Below are 15293 nucleotides of genomic sequence, written 5' to 3' on the forward strand. Positions count from 1 at the left end.
TTTTCAACAGGAAATCTTTGAAAAGTTTTTTTTTTTTTTTTTTTTTTTTTCTTTCTCATTTTGAAGTCTTCTCTTGCCAACAAATAGCAAGTCTGTACGACAGGGTTGCCAAGGCAATGTCAAGACCATGTAGCGAGTGAGTGAGAGGGAAAACATGGTGTGTACAGACAGGGAGATGGTGGGACAGATTAACAATGGGAGCGCCAGGGCTTTTTGCAATTGGAAAGTTGAATTGTTTTTTATGAGTGGTTGTACTCGCAGCTGTACCATCTGTTCGTCGGCAGCTTTCTCTGGAGGCCTTTCCTTTCCATATCACCTTGCTGGGGACTGTGTGATTGGTCTCCTGATTATACTCTAGTCTTCATTCCGACACCGAGGCTTGTCCAAACGGGGTCTGTGTCAAAACGGGTTCCACTGCCTTTGAGTTAGACAAAAAGCAGTTTTCATTTGCTCAGCTCAGAATCGCTTTTTCTGTGAGTGCCACTTAAAGGACTTCCACGTAATGACTGCTAAGACAGATCCATCCCTCGCTCCCAACACTGTATAAATATTGGCTACCTAAAGTAAATGACTCATGTCAGACTTAAGTAACCACCAGCCAGATAGTTGCTCATTTTCAGAGATTGTTGCCTTAGTTTGAAAACTCAATTTTCCTTTCTCTGTCTTTTTCTCCCCCCCACTTCAGGTACAATCCTTGGCTTTGCCCTCCGACCATATAAAATGAGCTACAGGGAAGTCAAATACTTCTCATTTCCTGGGGAGCTTCTCATGCGGATGTTGCAGATGTTGGTCTTACCCCTCATCATCTCCAGCCTCGTCACAGGTACTCATTCGTCACGGACAGTTTTTGCTGTGCGGGGTTTTTTGTTTGTTTGTTTTTTAAGTGTGCTTACTGCAAAGGAATGCTTAGAAAAGTCAACGCTTTAGGTTTCTGCTGAATGCATGCTCTATTCTAGAAAAATAAATAAAAAAAAAAAAATCCCTTCGAAGTGATGGGAAGGAGGGCTTTAGTAATGCATGAATGATTATGACTCTCGTATTTTTACCAATCACAAGAGGAAATGGATTTAAACAGCCACGTAGTCTGGTCTGCCTCCCCATGAACGAGGTACCCTGCTAAACACCACACAACCCGCCTTCTCTGACCACAGTGATGTAGTTGACAACAGCGTACAACAGGTCCTGTTTTCTCGCCCTCTTATCCCACCCAGATAACATCTGGTTGGACAGCCTATTAGCTATTGATGCAAGAATGCTTGTTCTCAGAGCCACCAGGACATGAGCGGGAACCTTCCTGGAAGCCTCATCAAGAGGTAATGCCCACCACACACCCGCCAACTCTGCCGCCACCAACACTTGTCTCTTCCTGGTGTACCCGCATGATGTCATTTCCTTCTCCGGTTTCCCCCGCCCACCCCCATTGCCTTTTATGCTGGTGGGAGAATGGGGAGGGGGTGGGAGGCGCCCCCCGTGGGCTACCCTGTCCAGGGACACTTGGATTTTCAAGCGGTGGAAGCTTCACAGGATAGGGTCTCTCTACTGTGACCGTGAGATTGCAGCTTCCGTCTACACGGGCTCAGGTTGAAGTCATTTAGCCGTGTGCTCAACAAACGTAGATGGGGCAAGAAGGTGCAGAGAGAAAAAAAAAATGTTGCTGTACATTCTTTCCCGCCCACTCTTCTCTTTCCCCACAGCACATCTCTGACTTGGAGAAAGAGCTTCCGTAAACACTGCCCCAGCAGGATGGTGTCTGGGTTTGTAGCTAAAGCTCCAGACCCCAGGTACTACTTACTGACCCTGGCTTCTTTTTCTACCTGTGGTCACTGTCCTTCTTGGACAGGCCAGTTTACCTCAGTGGGAGCTGCCCCTCTCCCGGCCTCCCAAGAGTGTTCAAAGACAGTTAGACTCTTTCAAGCTTTCTGTGTAACAAGAACTTCGTAGAGCAACTCAAAGGTCACGGGGCAGCATTCTGACTACTACATGCCTTAGAGGGCTGGCCATTACATGCACAGAAACTATGTCCGATCACTCCTCGGTGTCTTACAGATCTATGCTGGCTACCACTTGTCCGGGGCCTCAAACAAGTAGTTGCATGTACCCAAGCTCAGAGCGGAGGATAAACGGCCCACAAACCAGTCTTGTCACCTTTAGGGGCCCTGTTTATGAAACTGGACCGGTCAGTTGCAGACTAGGGGTAATGACGGCACCTACAGTTCTTATCACAGAAGCTGTATTAAATGTTGGCCTGGGGCACATGTTCATGGACTAACCATTTTTCTCAAAAAAAGAAATCTTTGTAGAAATGGCTTAGAGGTCGGAGCCATCTCCAACATTTTATTGAGTGAAACAGTGAATCCCTCTGCGTCATCCCTAGCAGCTGACTTTCTAGGCTGAGAAACTGCTGTTCCTCTGGACACACTCTGATGCGTCTGGATTCCTTTCTACTGTCTCTTCTAGAGTGGAACCCATGTTTTCACTTTCTCACAATTGTCCTTTTTTTTTTGAGACACAGAAACTCTTTTACAACACAGTTAGAAAAAACATTGCTTCCCCTAGAAACAGTCGCCCTCTCCCGTGAAGTGGAATTCCCTGGTGTTTTAAATACTTAATAATCAACTTTATTAAAGGAACAAGAGCTTTGGTTGAATAATTTTTCAGCAAAAAAAAAAAAAATTACTCTGATCTAATCCCTTTCAGCGCTTCAAAAGAAAAATTTGGTCAAACATTGGGGAAATTAGCAGCCCTTATAATATGACTGTTAAAAAACAACAACAACAACAACAGAACGTCAAGTTGAAAGGAGTCAATATAAAATGAACTCATAACCTACGTGCAAGTTGAGAGTGCTATCACATGGGATCATTAAGAGTTTTATCTCTTCTCCAGGACTGGGTCAAGGAAAGGGCCTGGGCAGAGTTCAGTCAAAGATGTTTTTACAGAGTTCTTTTCCAAGGCGTAATCCCTGAGCTACACAGTAATCTAGATACTTGCAATCAATTAAAATGAATGATTGATTCAATGAGACGTCCCTTGGTGGTTTTAGATACAAAACATTCTAAAAGTGGGAATGTAGGGAGGAAATGTTTGCAAATTACACAGACCCCCTGAGGATCCCCTGGGCTTTGCTGGGAGCCGTTCCTGGGGAAGGATGTTGCCCTGGGAGGCAACAAAGTGAGGCTCCATTATTCAAGAATGAAAAAGCAATCTCAAAAGCTCGAAGTCATCAAGTGGGTGACGTGTACCTATGAAGATGCCCTTTCAGGCTACATTTTGTTTTCCTACTTTGATAGTCATGGATACAGAGAAATATTTTCTTCACCAGGAGAGAGAGCAGGGCTAAGAGAGACGATTAAATAGAGAGTGACTGCATTGCAGAATAATGTGGACACAAGTCGGGCGAGCAGGCTGTTGAGACCTGAAAAATATAAGATATTATAAGATAATAAGTAATCGACTCCAGCCAGTTGCTGCTCTGTGTCCACACGAGCAAAATATGACCATGTTTTGAAGAGAATTTAATTCTACAAAGTTTTAGGGGACCTTCTCAAAGCCTTCAGTTTTGGTACAGTTCACAAAACAGGACAATGTGGCCAAGCCAAGTACATCAACTGATTCAGTCAACCCTACTAATATCAAAACCCTTGTTTGCGTATCAGGGCTACTGCCTGAGAAATGCCCCACTATTTGCAAACCTCCATCAGGCTTTTGCTGGTGTTACCTGACTCACGCGAGGGTAATCCTAAACTAAACAGAGCTTACTCCGTGGGGAATAAGCTGCTAAACACCACGTTCTTGGCTGTTAAAGGAGCAGCAAATGGGAAGGTTCTCCTCTACGTCTTCTGAATATGGTCATTTTGTATCATTGCTGTTCTGTCTGTATCGAACATGAGCATCATAGTAAGAAATCAGAGCTCACACTGCCATACAAGAGACTTTCCTGTGAGAAAATGCTGCATGGCCTTTGTGTTTTTACATTCAAAAGCCTTGGGGGTCTGTGCAGATGGGAATGAAGTTGATTAAAAGTCATTATTGCATTTAGTTTTGGAAGATTCTAGAGAATACACCATAACGGTTAGAGCCACCAAAGTCACATTTTATTTTGTTTCTTACATTTGTATTTGTTTGTGTGTGTGTGTTTATGGTGGTGCTAGTAAACAAAGCTAGTTTACCTAGCACTCTAGCTACCACTAAGCTATGTTCCCAGACTAACCTAAAGAGATCTACAACAGATTTTCGTATTTGAAACACTAGTGTTTGTGAGCTGAGGCATTAACTCTTCATAAGCCACATTCTTGTCCTGAGTTGAAATCCAGTCTTCCCAAACATCCCTGGTCTGTATTAGCATTCCAGAAGCTCCAGGGAGAAGCTGGGAGGAAGCCCAATGGCTACATTTGTACTCAAGTACCTTTTTTTTTTTTCTTTTCTTTTCTTGAACAAGAAGAATATGCCTGTGCCAACATATCACACAATAAAACAAGGATTTGGCACCAATCTCTATTGATTTGGTCAGGATAAGCAGCCAAACTAGCTATTTCATGCCAGAAATATGAGTTGGTTTGGCTGGCTCGGCCTGATTTAATGCACAGGATAATAATTAGATGCCATGTCTGGTTATACTGAGTGAACATAGCTGAATTTTTTTTTTCAAGAATTGGTGCTTTCTTGTGTTTTCATTCTAAGTGTGCATTTTCCTGCAATCACTCACCACACGGGAAAGCTTTACTGTCAACCCCAGTTTTTTGGAAGGAAGGGAAAAGCGGTTGGCAGACAGTCTCTTCGGAGTGGAGCAAACTGTAAGTGAAAGAGGTGATAGAGGGAACGTTAGGCACAATTATGAAAAACAGCAGTTTGAAGCCTATGTTGGGGGCATAGCGGAGGTTAGATCACAACATAGATGAAATTCATCTTGGGACTTCCATTCATTCATTCTGTAGTCTGTGTCAGACACCAGGCTAGGCATCGGAGGTACCTGAATACAAAGGCAAAGTCCCCAAGTAGATGTGCATTGGGTAGGAAGAGAGAGGCTCCCCAAATTCCTCACCTCATACAGTCACAACACACGTGAGCAAATTCCTGTTCCAAGTTCACTGCTTCTCTGTGTGCCCAAAAAGAAAGGCAGTTTGGTTTTGGTGGGGTTTTTTGTTTTTGTTTTTAACTTTTTGGTAATTTTATGTATGTATACAACGTATTTAGATCATATCCACCCTCACCTTCCTCTTGCTTTATATTTTATTTTATTTTATTTTTTCTGAGATAGGGTTTCTTTATGTAACAGCTGTGGCTGTCCTGGAACTCACCCTGTAGACCAGGTTGGCCTTGAACTCACAGAGATCTGCCTGCCTCTGCCTCCTGAGTGCTGGGATTAAAGGCGTGCGCCACCACTGCTGGGCTGGCTCACTTTTGAGAACTTGATTCCAAACCAGATTTTCTACCGCTGTGGCATCTCCCACCTGATGTCAACTTCTCCAGAGTTTACCAGCATAGATGTCATCCACATTTCCCCATAAACATTTCTTCAAGTTAACATGGTTTTTACACAGCTTCAAATCACTGCTAGCAATGGAAATCTCCTGTCCGTTGCCTTGGGACGGAGGTAATGAATTATTGTGTTACAACACTCTGAAGTGATACCACTGCCTGACATAGACTCTGAGGGCCCAAGACCCTCACTATCATATTTTAAGAAGGAAAAGAGAAATAATTAGCAAATGTCTACAAGATGTTAAGTATACCTTAGCCCTGGGGGCTTTCTCTTTCCTCTAACCCAAAGAGCAGAAAGGTAATTGCTCACTTTCTATGTGATTTCATACAAATGAGGAAAGTCTCTCTTCCTCCAGAACCCTATATTTACCCCTGGTTGGGAAGTACTGGTGTTGTTCACCCATGCCTACAGTTTCTTTTCCAAATGACTGTCCAGCTTCTGCCCAGACATTTCCAGGAACAGGAGATCCTTGGAACTCATTTGCCCTTGTAAAACTAAGGGTTCTTTTTGTACCCAAAACAAAAAAAAGCAAAAAAAAAAAAAAAAATTAAAGAACCAGGAAAACATAATTTCCTCTCCACGTGACAGGCTCTCTTGTGATCCAATATTACTTAGACATTTTCCTTTCAAATACATACACCAGTGAATGAATCCTGTGGGAGGGGAGAGCTGACAACATTTGAAGCCGACAAGCTCGAATCGCCAGCAGAGGATTCTTCTGACTGAGGACACAGCGAAAATGAAATCAGGAAATGGACCTCAGAGTGGGACACTTCCTTCAGCTTCAGGAAAATAAAAGTCACAACCAAAGCAAACTAACGTTTTGTCATTTGACACAAGTGATCAAAACCAGAGCGTGAGCTCGACCACTCGTCGTCGTTCTTGGGCTTTCGAAACATAAGCTAAGTGCTTGCAAAAAGGAGAGCAGGGGTCAGCTGAGGGAAATTTAATATTTTGAACTGTTAGTTGCCAAGCGTCCAATGTGCATCTAAGGCCAATTTGAATACTCTGGGCACTCACGGACAAGAACTCGAGGCAGGCTACTCACGTCTATGAGTTAGAATAAAAGGCAGCTCTCTAGAGAGAGGAGTGTCTTTAGGTCTCGCTCTCATTTTCAGTAACATGATGGAATGTGTGCTGTAGGCTTCAGCACAGGAAAACAAAATACCTACTTGCCTGTAATGTGTGGGAGGGTTCAGTCTGGCCCCTGGATGGGAACTCCTGGTAGCTGTTGACAGTAAGAACGGCAAGAGCTGTCCTCTCCTTGCACACATGAAAACTCAACAGTAAGGACAGAGAACTTGAGTGGGTGGGCTTGTCATTAAGTCTTCTGCTTCCACAAGCCTCCTTTGTCTACGATCCTTGCAGTGACCACTTTCCTATTAAAGTAAATTAAAGAACCCGCAAAGTTAATCCGGAAACAGCGTGGAGCCAAAGAGAATTCCTCTCTCACCACTGGGGGCGATTGGTTTCTGCCCTGCAGCGTGAGATTCCATTTCCTTGATCACAGCTGCGTAATTTTAAATATTATCGTTGGTTATGTAACTTCTCAGTCTTTCCTGAAAGACTCAGTCCGTGTAGCGCACCCTCGATTTCACTGGGAACTGAACACCGCTTCTAGGAGCAGAGCTTTAGGTCACCGAGCTTTGGGCAAACTCAGCATCTACCTTAACAGCCAAACCCAATTTACGGAGACCTGGAAGGAGTCGGCCATCAAGGCGCCTCATTTGAAGCCTGCGGGCTGTTCCTATGTCGTCTAGTGTTCACAAATGTGGGAAAAAAGGCTGAGTAATGCCTACCTGAAAAAGGAAGTCCTAGGATATAGTGAGAGAAGCCCGTCCAAAGGGCAAGTCAACCTCCTGACTTTTTATATCAGGTATAAAGGAAATAAGAGCAATGTTTATGCCCGTGAGCTTGGGTAGAGGTAAGGTATGAACAAAGCCATTGAAATCTGGTTGTCACAGAAATGGTTATTTTTCCGATATGACTATTTCACTCAATAAGCAGTTACTGAAGCTTCATATGTGCCAACTATTATTACCAGGGCCTAAGGATTCTTAAATGAAGGTCCCTGTCATCCAAGAGTTATTAGTCTGGTTTGTGGAGATAAATCCACAGTTGGGGTATGGAGGATAACAGTGACAGATAGAATAACCCTAGTGGGGGACGTTGTGGAAGAATCATAGTTCTACCATCTCTCTCTTTCCTCACCAGCATTCAGATTTCCACATGAGCAAATAATTCTGAGCAGGGAAAGGGTCTTTCTTGTTTGGTTGGTTACCTGAGTCATTCACTATTAAATGCAATGTGAGCTGGAGGTGGGACCCTGTGAGTCCTGAAAAACAGGAGTTTGGAGTCCCAGCAAAAGTCACCATGGGAAATGTGGCTTCGCAGAAAGTCAGGGAGAGGGGTGGGTGCCTGATGGGGTTTCAGTGACAGAAACTGTCCCTTTCATAGGGGAGGTAGGAGATGGGAGCCCTTGAGCTAAAAAGGAAGTAGAGGCAATGTTGTATTGTCTTGCTCGGAGAGGCACTTCCCCCGCCCCCCAGCACCTCAGAAGGTGCTGTCCAGCTACACCTGGCTGCCAGCTGTGGCTCACTTTCTTCAAGTGCTGCCTGTTGGCCCTAATTGTGCCATGTGGAGAGTAGAGAGGTCAGTGCTCACTTGGTGTCTCTTGGGTATCTGAACCCCCGAAAGGTGTCCCTGTGCTTCTAATGGGCCTGCTCCCCAAGTCATCCACCATCCCGACCACCTCCCACACCCAGGCATGTACCCAGGACTGACCCTGCCCCGGTGACAGGGTAGGACAGTGATGTGACCCAGCTACAACAGAACAGTCAGTCCCACAGAAATGGATGTTGTGGAAAGATTTTTATGCTGAAAGTGAAACAGTTCTTCATTTGAAAACCTCGAGGTCACAGGCTCAAGGTTCAGGGTGGGATGCTGTGTTAGTTAGAAATTCTCATCTGTGAATTTCAGTAACTTCAAGTCAGCCGGTGGTTCAGGTCATTTCGGGTTTAGAAAACATTGTCGAAAATGTAAAAGCCTCCCGTTTGCCTCTAAGAAAAACCAGATGTTTCTCACCTTCGTTATCTACGTGGTGGTCTCCTCAAGACCTGCAGTCCACACAGGTCTCTGGGTGCCTTGGGAAGAGAAGACCTTGTGCTCTTGATACCGTAACAGTAAGATCAGGATGAATCCTGTCATAGAGGTCTGTGCTTGAGTACAGCAGGTAGCTAAAGGGGGCAGGATGATCCTAAAATGAGACATCATTGTGTCAGTGTGGATTCTCTAGCAGAAACACCGCTAGAGTGAATATGTATTAAAACAGGTTTATTAGGTTGGCTTATACAACAGGGTCCAAGTAGTCCAACAATGGCTATCTCATACTTGAAAGGTCAAGAACCCAGCAGTTGGTCAGTGCATAAATTTGGGTGTTTCAGTAGTCCCAATCTGGAACATTCCCGGAGAACCAGTGGTCTTCAGTCCATTTGAAAGCATGATGAAGCTGATTCTGATACTAGCAAAGGAATCAGAAGTGTCAGGAATGGAGTGGATGGACTGGACCACAAGCGTGAAGGCCAAGCAAGCAAAAATCAAATGACTCTTCTTCTGTGTCCTTTTATTGGGCAGCCGTCAAGGAGACCACCCACATTTAGGGCAGGTCTTCCTCTATCATTTGTGGCAATCAAGACAATTCCCTATATGCATGTCCACAAGTCAACCCGTTGTACACAGTCCTTGATGGGGGCTCTCTTACCAGATGACTCTAGGTTAAACCAAGTTGTTGATTTAAAGTAACTATCAGAACTGCTTTAGGCCCTCCTGATGTCCAGAGCTCGCAATCTGAGAAGAATTACTGTCCCATTCAGATTCATCAGACCATTTGGAGGTAGCACTTGGGCCCCAAATCTCTCTTCCCATAAGAGTTCTTCAATTAACTTGTTTAAAATGGGGCCTGGAGATGGATGTTTTCTTAACAGTTCTCAAGGTGGTTCTACTGTGGACTCAGGGTTGAGAATTACCATGTTACAATTTCTCTAGAATTATCCTCTGGTTTCTAGTGCTAGGGCCCCCAGTGTTGCCGTTTAGTGACAAACAGCTCTTATTAGGTCAGCTGCTCCCTCTTCCAGGAAGCCATCCTGGCTTTCCCCTACCTCTGCTCCCAGCAGAGTTCCTAGTTCCTAAAGGCATGGGTTTGTTTCTTTTTCATGGTTACTACAACACCATCTGTCTCCTCACAGAGGCCTCGGGAGAGTGCTGTGTCTTTGCCTCATCTATCCTTTGCATTGCCTAAAGAAAGAGTTAGTTCTTGGCAAGGCAAACAAGACCTTTGACAGACCTCATGAGCCGCTGTGCCAGCTTTGTGGCCCGCAGCTTCCCTGAGGGTTTCCTCTCTCAATGTGTTAGCCCTCAGCACTCCATCCTTCCTCCTCGTGTGTTCTGTCTCTTGGCATGACTTCTTCCACAGCCCTACTGAGTCTCTTGGGCTCCTCCAAGATCCAACTTAGCCTTCAGACCGTGCATGAAGTTGTTCTCACTTGCTTGTAGCTTTAGAGCCTGTCCTGGATCTCACTCTGTAGCCTAGGCTGGCCTCGAACTCACAGAGATCCTCCTATCTCTGCCTCCCAAGTGCTGGGATTAAAGGCGTGCGCCACCACTGCCTAGCTTGAACACTTTGTTTTAAGGGTGTGCTAAGAGCTGGTCTGTCATTATCTTAAAGCTAACTTTCTCAAACTATATTGCAGAAATTTCCAAAATTGAAATATAGGGATCAGTATAAAAAATAAATCCTTAGTGGCAGCAATCCTACACCACACACTAAGTATTTATGAAAATGAAAGCATCAGCCACTTCTATATTATATTTATAACTTGGCTTCTTTTCACTTGAGAATAGAATTTGAGCCTTGTCTTGGGACCAAATACTTGACTTATCATATTCATCATATTCATTCCTTTGACTTGGACCCCCAGAAGCCAGAATTTAAAGTAGTAATACCTAAGCAAAATAAAATTTCATAACATTGTTGTGAAAACAATTAAAAATGTTTATGTATTAAGTTCTATATGAAGAACTATTTACCATGGGAACATGTAACTCCTATGAGGTATAGTAACAAAGCTGTATTTCCATGAATGTAAAGCTATTAAATCTAAGTATATTGTCAATTTCAAATTTTCCAACATCATTTATGTGCATTGCTTTGGAGCTGTCAAGTCCCTTTCTGTTATTATTCAAAAAAAATAGGATAGAAGGGATGAAGAAAATCTTATGGTTGAAAAAAAAAACTCTTTAAGCTTGAGACAATTTGATCTATTACCTTGAATCCATTATTTTTCTCCTGAAATGGGCACAGGGCATCATTATATTATTTTACCAGAAAGCATTTGCATGTAGCTTATAGCCCACAGGTGTTCTGTAGGGCATGTCTTGCAGTCACTATATAATCTACCATTAAACAAACATCTAACTTCAGCAAATGAGATCAGTTTCTTGGGAAGTGCTGTGTCCATCCAGTGAGAACTTCTGAAACAGATATGATTGCATCAAGGTATGTCATACTTTCTATTATTAGAACATACTTTGTGGCCAGAGTTGTCACCTCTGTGGCCTGGCCCTATTCATTAAATGACAGAAACTAACTTCACAGTTGAAAAACAGATTACTTCATTTCTATGAGCTCTCTAAAAATTATTGCTTGTTATTGGTAGACTTACTTATTTTGATTGCACATACTTTAATAGGTTTGTTGAGAATGAGTCACATGCGTACAGTTTATTTATACATACAAGTGAAAGTCTACAATACAATGGCCTTTACCATATTCACCAACTTGCATAGTCATAATCACAATCAATTTTAGAAGAATTTGCATCACTTCAGAAAGAAACCATATTATTTAGCCATCATCTCCAAATCCCTCCATTCGCCTCAGTGCTAGACACGCAGTCAGTGTTCATTCTTCACACATCTACGTATCACACAACATTCTAGAGATCTCATGGAAAGAGAACACTCTGCAGTACATGTTCCTTTGTGACTCATTCTTTCACGGTAGCATGTTTTCAAGGTTAATTTGTGATTTTTTTTCACACATCAATATTTTGTTCCTTTTTATAGCTGATTGATATTCCATTGACTTTTTTCCACATTTATTTTTCAATTCATCAGTGGACATTTGAATCATCCTCATTTTCGTTTTGTGTTGTTTTGCTTTTAACTATTATAAAGAAAGATGCTACTAACATTTATAGGCATATCTTATCATTTCTTTGGGGTATGTACAAATAGAATTACTAGACTTTATAGTAGTTTTCTTTTGCCTTTAAAAAATTCAGTGAATTTTTTTTTAAATGGCTGCACTATTTTATCCACCAGCAGTAGGAAAGTTCTGTATTTGCCACTTTCTTGCCAATACTTGTTAGAAACTGTCATTTTGTTGACATATATTTTTGTCAAAGCCAGTACAAAACACTACCTTCTTGTGTTTTAATTTGGATTTTTCAGATGGTGATATTGAATATCTTTTCATGTGCTATTGTCCATTAACTTGGAGGGATGGCTCTTCAGATACTTTCTGTTTAGTACTGAATTTCAGTTGCTCTTTCTACGCTAAAATTATACTTTAAAAAAACCCTCCATACACAAAATAATGACAGCAGTTGCTATGTGCATAATTTGTCATAAGATGATCGTGATTATTCTCGAGAAGGGTCCTTTAGTTAGTGCTGTATGTAAACACTCATAAATACTGAATACAAAACATAATACAAAGAAGAAAACACTAGCAAAAGCTGGTAGTTCTAAACTAATAAGTGCTTTTGAAATAAAACGTATCCCTTCCTTTAGAAAAGTAACTACTGATGCCTTTGTCTAATACGGCGATACGTGATTTAAACTACATTCTGTTCCTCTAATGATGCACAGGGAAACTGTTGCTTTCATGTGTCTTGTGTTTTAGCTAAAACCTAGACACTTGTGGCACAGCGGTCTTGGTACATGTACACTTGACTGAACTCCTTTGAAGTATAGATGCTGAATTTGTCAATTGCATATTTTTATGCAAGAGAATGAATACAGTATGCATTAACTTAGAAATATGCAGTCTGCATAACATTAGAAAATGATGCACATAATGCAGCAGTTTGAATGCATTTGCCTCTACTGAGCTATGTGCTTTAAGAAGGCTGAGGTGGATAATTGTGTTAGATGACTTTATACAATTAAAACTTAAAAGCCCCAACCCCAGACAACTGTGGGCAACTAAGGAATGCTGAGAAAAGGAAAAACAGCCTTCCCTAGGGAAAAGCCCCCTAACTGGTTATTTATTGCCAAGTCAACCCTGAAATCATACATTTACAAGTAACATGATACAGACTGAGCAGTTTGTGTTTATTTATCTAGAAATATTTGTGCATGTGTGCGTGCGTGTGTGCATGTGTGCACGTGCGTGCGTGTGTGTGTGTGTGTGTGTGTGTGGTGTGTGTAAAACAAGTAAAGAAAAAGAGGCCATGAATTTGATAGAAAACAAGGAAGCACATGGGAGGGGTTAGAGGGAGGAAATGGTGTAATTATATTTTAATTTCAAAAATAAAAAACGTAAGGCTGATATAATTTAAATATAAATTTCATTGGCATATATTTATTGTACATGGTGATGGGTTTCATAAACACATTTTCATACAAATATATTGCATCTCTGACCATACCTCCCCACCCTTCCCTTACTCCCTGCTAGCTATTTGCATTGATCCCCACAGTCTTGCTTTACCCCCATGTCATATGTATACATACACACATCTGTATGGGCCTTTTTAGATCTTCATCGGAGGGATGTCTGTTTAGATTTACTATCCATTTTTAGTCATATTGTCCTCCTATTTTTGAACTCTAATCATTTCTTTCTATGTTAAAATTGTACTTTAAAAAAATCAAATACACAGTGGTGGCGCACACCTTTAATCCCAGCACTCAGGAGGCAGGGGCAGGCAGATCTCTGTGAGTTCGAGGCCAGCCTGGTCTACAGAGCGAGTTTCAGGACAACCAGGACTGCACAGAAAAACCCTGTCTTGAAAAAAAAAAAAAAAAACCAAATATACAGATTACATAGCAATTACTATGTGTGCAGATGTGTGTGTGTGTGTTATGTAGCTGTAGGTTATCTAGGATCCACAAAGAAGGGGGGAAATGGTGTTTGTCTTTCTGAGTCTGGCTTGTTTCACTCAATATGATGATCTTCATCCAGTTACATCTGCTTTCCAACAAACAATATAATTTAATTCTTCTTCATTTCTTTTCCCCCTTTTTCCTTCCTTCCTTCCTTCCTTCCTTCCTTCCTTCCTTCCTTCCTTCCTTCCTTCCTTCCTTTCTTTCTTTCTTTCTCTTTCTCTCTTTCTTTTTTCTTTCTTTCTTTCTTTCTTTCTTAATGACACGGTCTCACTATGTAGTCCCAGCTGGCCTGGAAGTCACTATGTGGATAAGGCTGGCCTCAATACTCAGAGACATCAACTTGCTTCTGCCTCCCAAGTCCTGGGAGTAAAGGCGTACACCATCATACTTGGCAATTTTATTTTTTTGTGGCTGAGCAAAACCCCACAAGCATTCTAAGTGTTTAGTACTAGCCTATCAATTTAACCTACTCAGTTAATTTTGTTACTGATGTTTCTGGGTCTTGTTTAGTTTTCAGTTTTTGGAAAAAGCTTTCAAAGCTCATCAGTTGCTACTTTGAGTTAGATAGCTTTCCCCCTGTCTGGTTATACTTTCTGAGATGAACCATTCAAATACTTGAGTTATCCAGAATAAGAAATGCTGGGGGCAGTAGTCAGCTAGCTGTCCCCTAGTTAAGACATTCTTCAGCAGAAGGAGGTGGTTGGGGGTCAGAGAAGGTGTAGGGAAAGGCACAAACTTCAGTGTAAAACCTACTGGATTTTGCAGGAGTTCCCACTAAGGAATGTGGATACTAAGACCAGAATGTTGACACAAATCTCATTGGTATGAAGTGGATTTTACAGGCTACCTCGTCCCCTGGTACAGCTCAACTTACAGAATGCTGCTGCTGCTGCTGCTGCTGCTGCTACAAGTTCTGTTTGGGTCTTTGAAAGTAGATTGGATTAATATTCTTTATAATTCTGTTTCTGATGAGTTACAACTCAAAGCCTATTGTTTTCAATTCAGAAAGTACGCCACTTGTCTTCTGTAGGTCTCCATTTTAAGTGTCTTCCAGAAAGGATCCTCTACTAGTGTTCTTCTAGTATCTTTCTCTTTTGAAAGCATAAATAAGACTTCAAACCCAAATCTATGCAGTGCATCTTAGAAGGATGACCCCCAAAATTGTGTGTGTCCAGGTATGGGTGCAAATACACATGTGTGTGCTCATGCATGAGCACCTGTGTGCCTGTGGAGGCCAGATGTCACCATCAGGTACCTTCCTCCTTTTTTAATTATATATTTTATTTTTGGGGTTAAAGCATAATTGCATCATTTCTCCCTTTCCTCCCTCCAAACCCTCTCATACACTCCTCCTTGCTCTTTCAAATTCGTGACCTCTTTTATTTTTTTTTTTTTTTTTTTTTTTTTTGGTTTTTCGAGACAGGGTTTCTCTGTGTAGCTTTGCGCCTTTCCTGGAACTCACTTGGTAGCCCAGGCTGGCCTCGAACTCACAGAGATCCGCCTGGCTCTGCTCCGAGTGCTGGGATTAAAGGCGTGCGCCGCCACCGCCCGGCTTGTGACCTCTTTTTTCATTGTTTGTTTTTCCTAAATACGTAAATACAACCTGCTCAGTCTGCATAATGTTGTTTATATGTTTTCA

At 42.1% G+C, this 15293-nt stretch overlaps 1 protein-coding gene across 1 annotated transcript in view; it reads left to right on the forward strand.

Annotated features, from left to right (window-relative positions):
* The window catches only part of Slc1a3 (solute carrier family 1 member 3), a 79438-nt gene that overhangs the window by 21996 nt on the left and 42149 nt on the right, over window positions 1-15293 (forward strand). The window contains 1 exon segment of the mRNA XM_028875610.2: window positions 686-823. Coding sequence (XP_028731443.1) covers window positions 686-823 — 138 coding nt within the window.

Source organism: Peromyscus leucopus, chromosome 11 (assembly GCF_004664715.2).
Source record: "Peromyscus leucopus breed LL Stock chromosome 11, UCI_PerLeu_2.1, whole genome shotgun sequence".
In the NCBI taxonomy this organism is placed as follows: Eukaryota; Metazoa; Chordata; class Mammalia; order Rodentia; family Cricetidae; genus Peromyscus; species Peromyscus leucopus.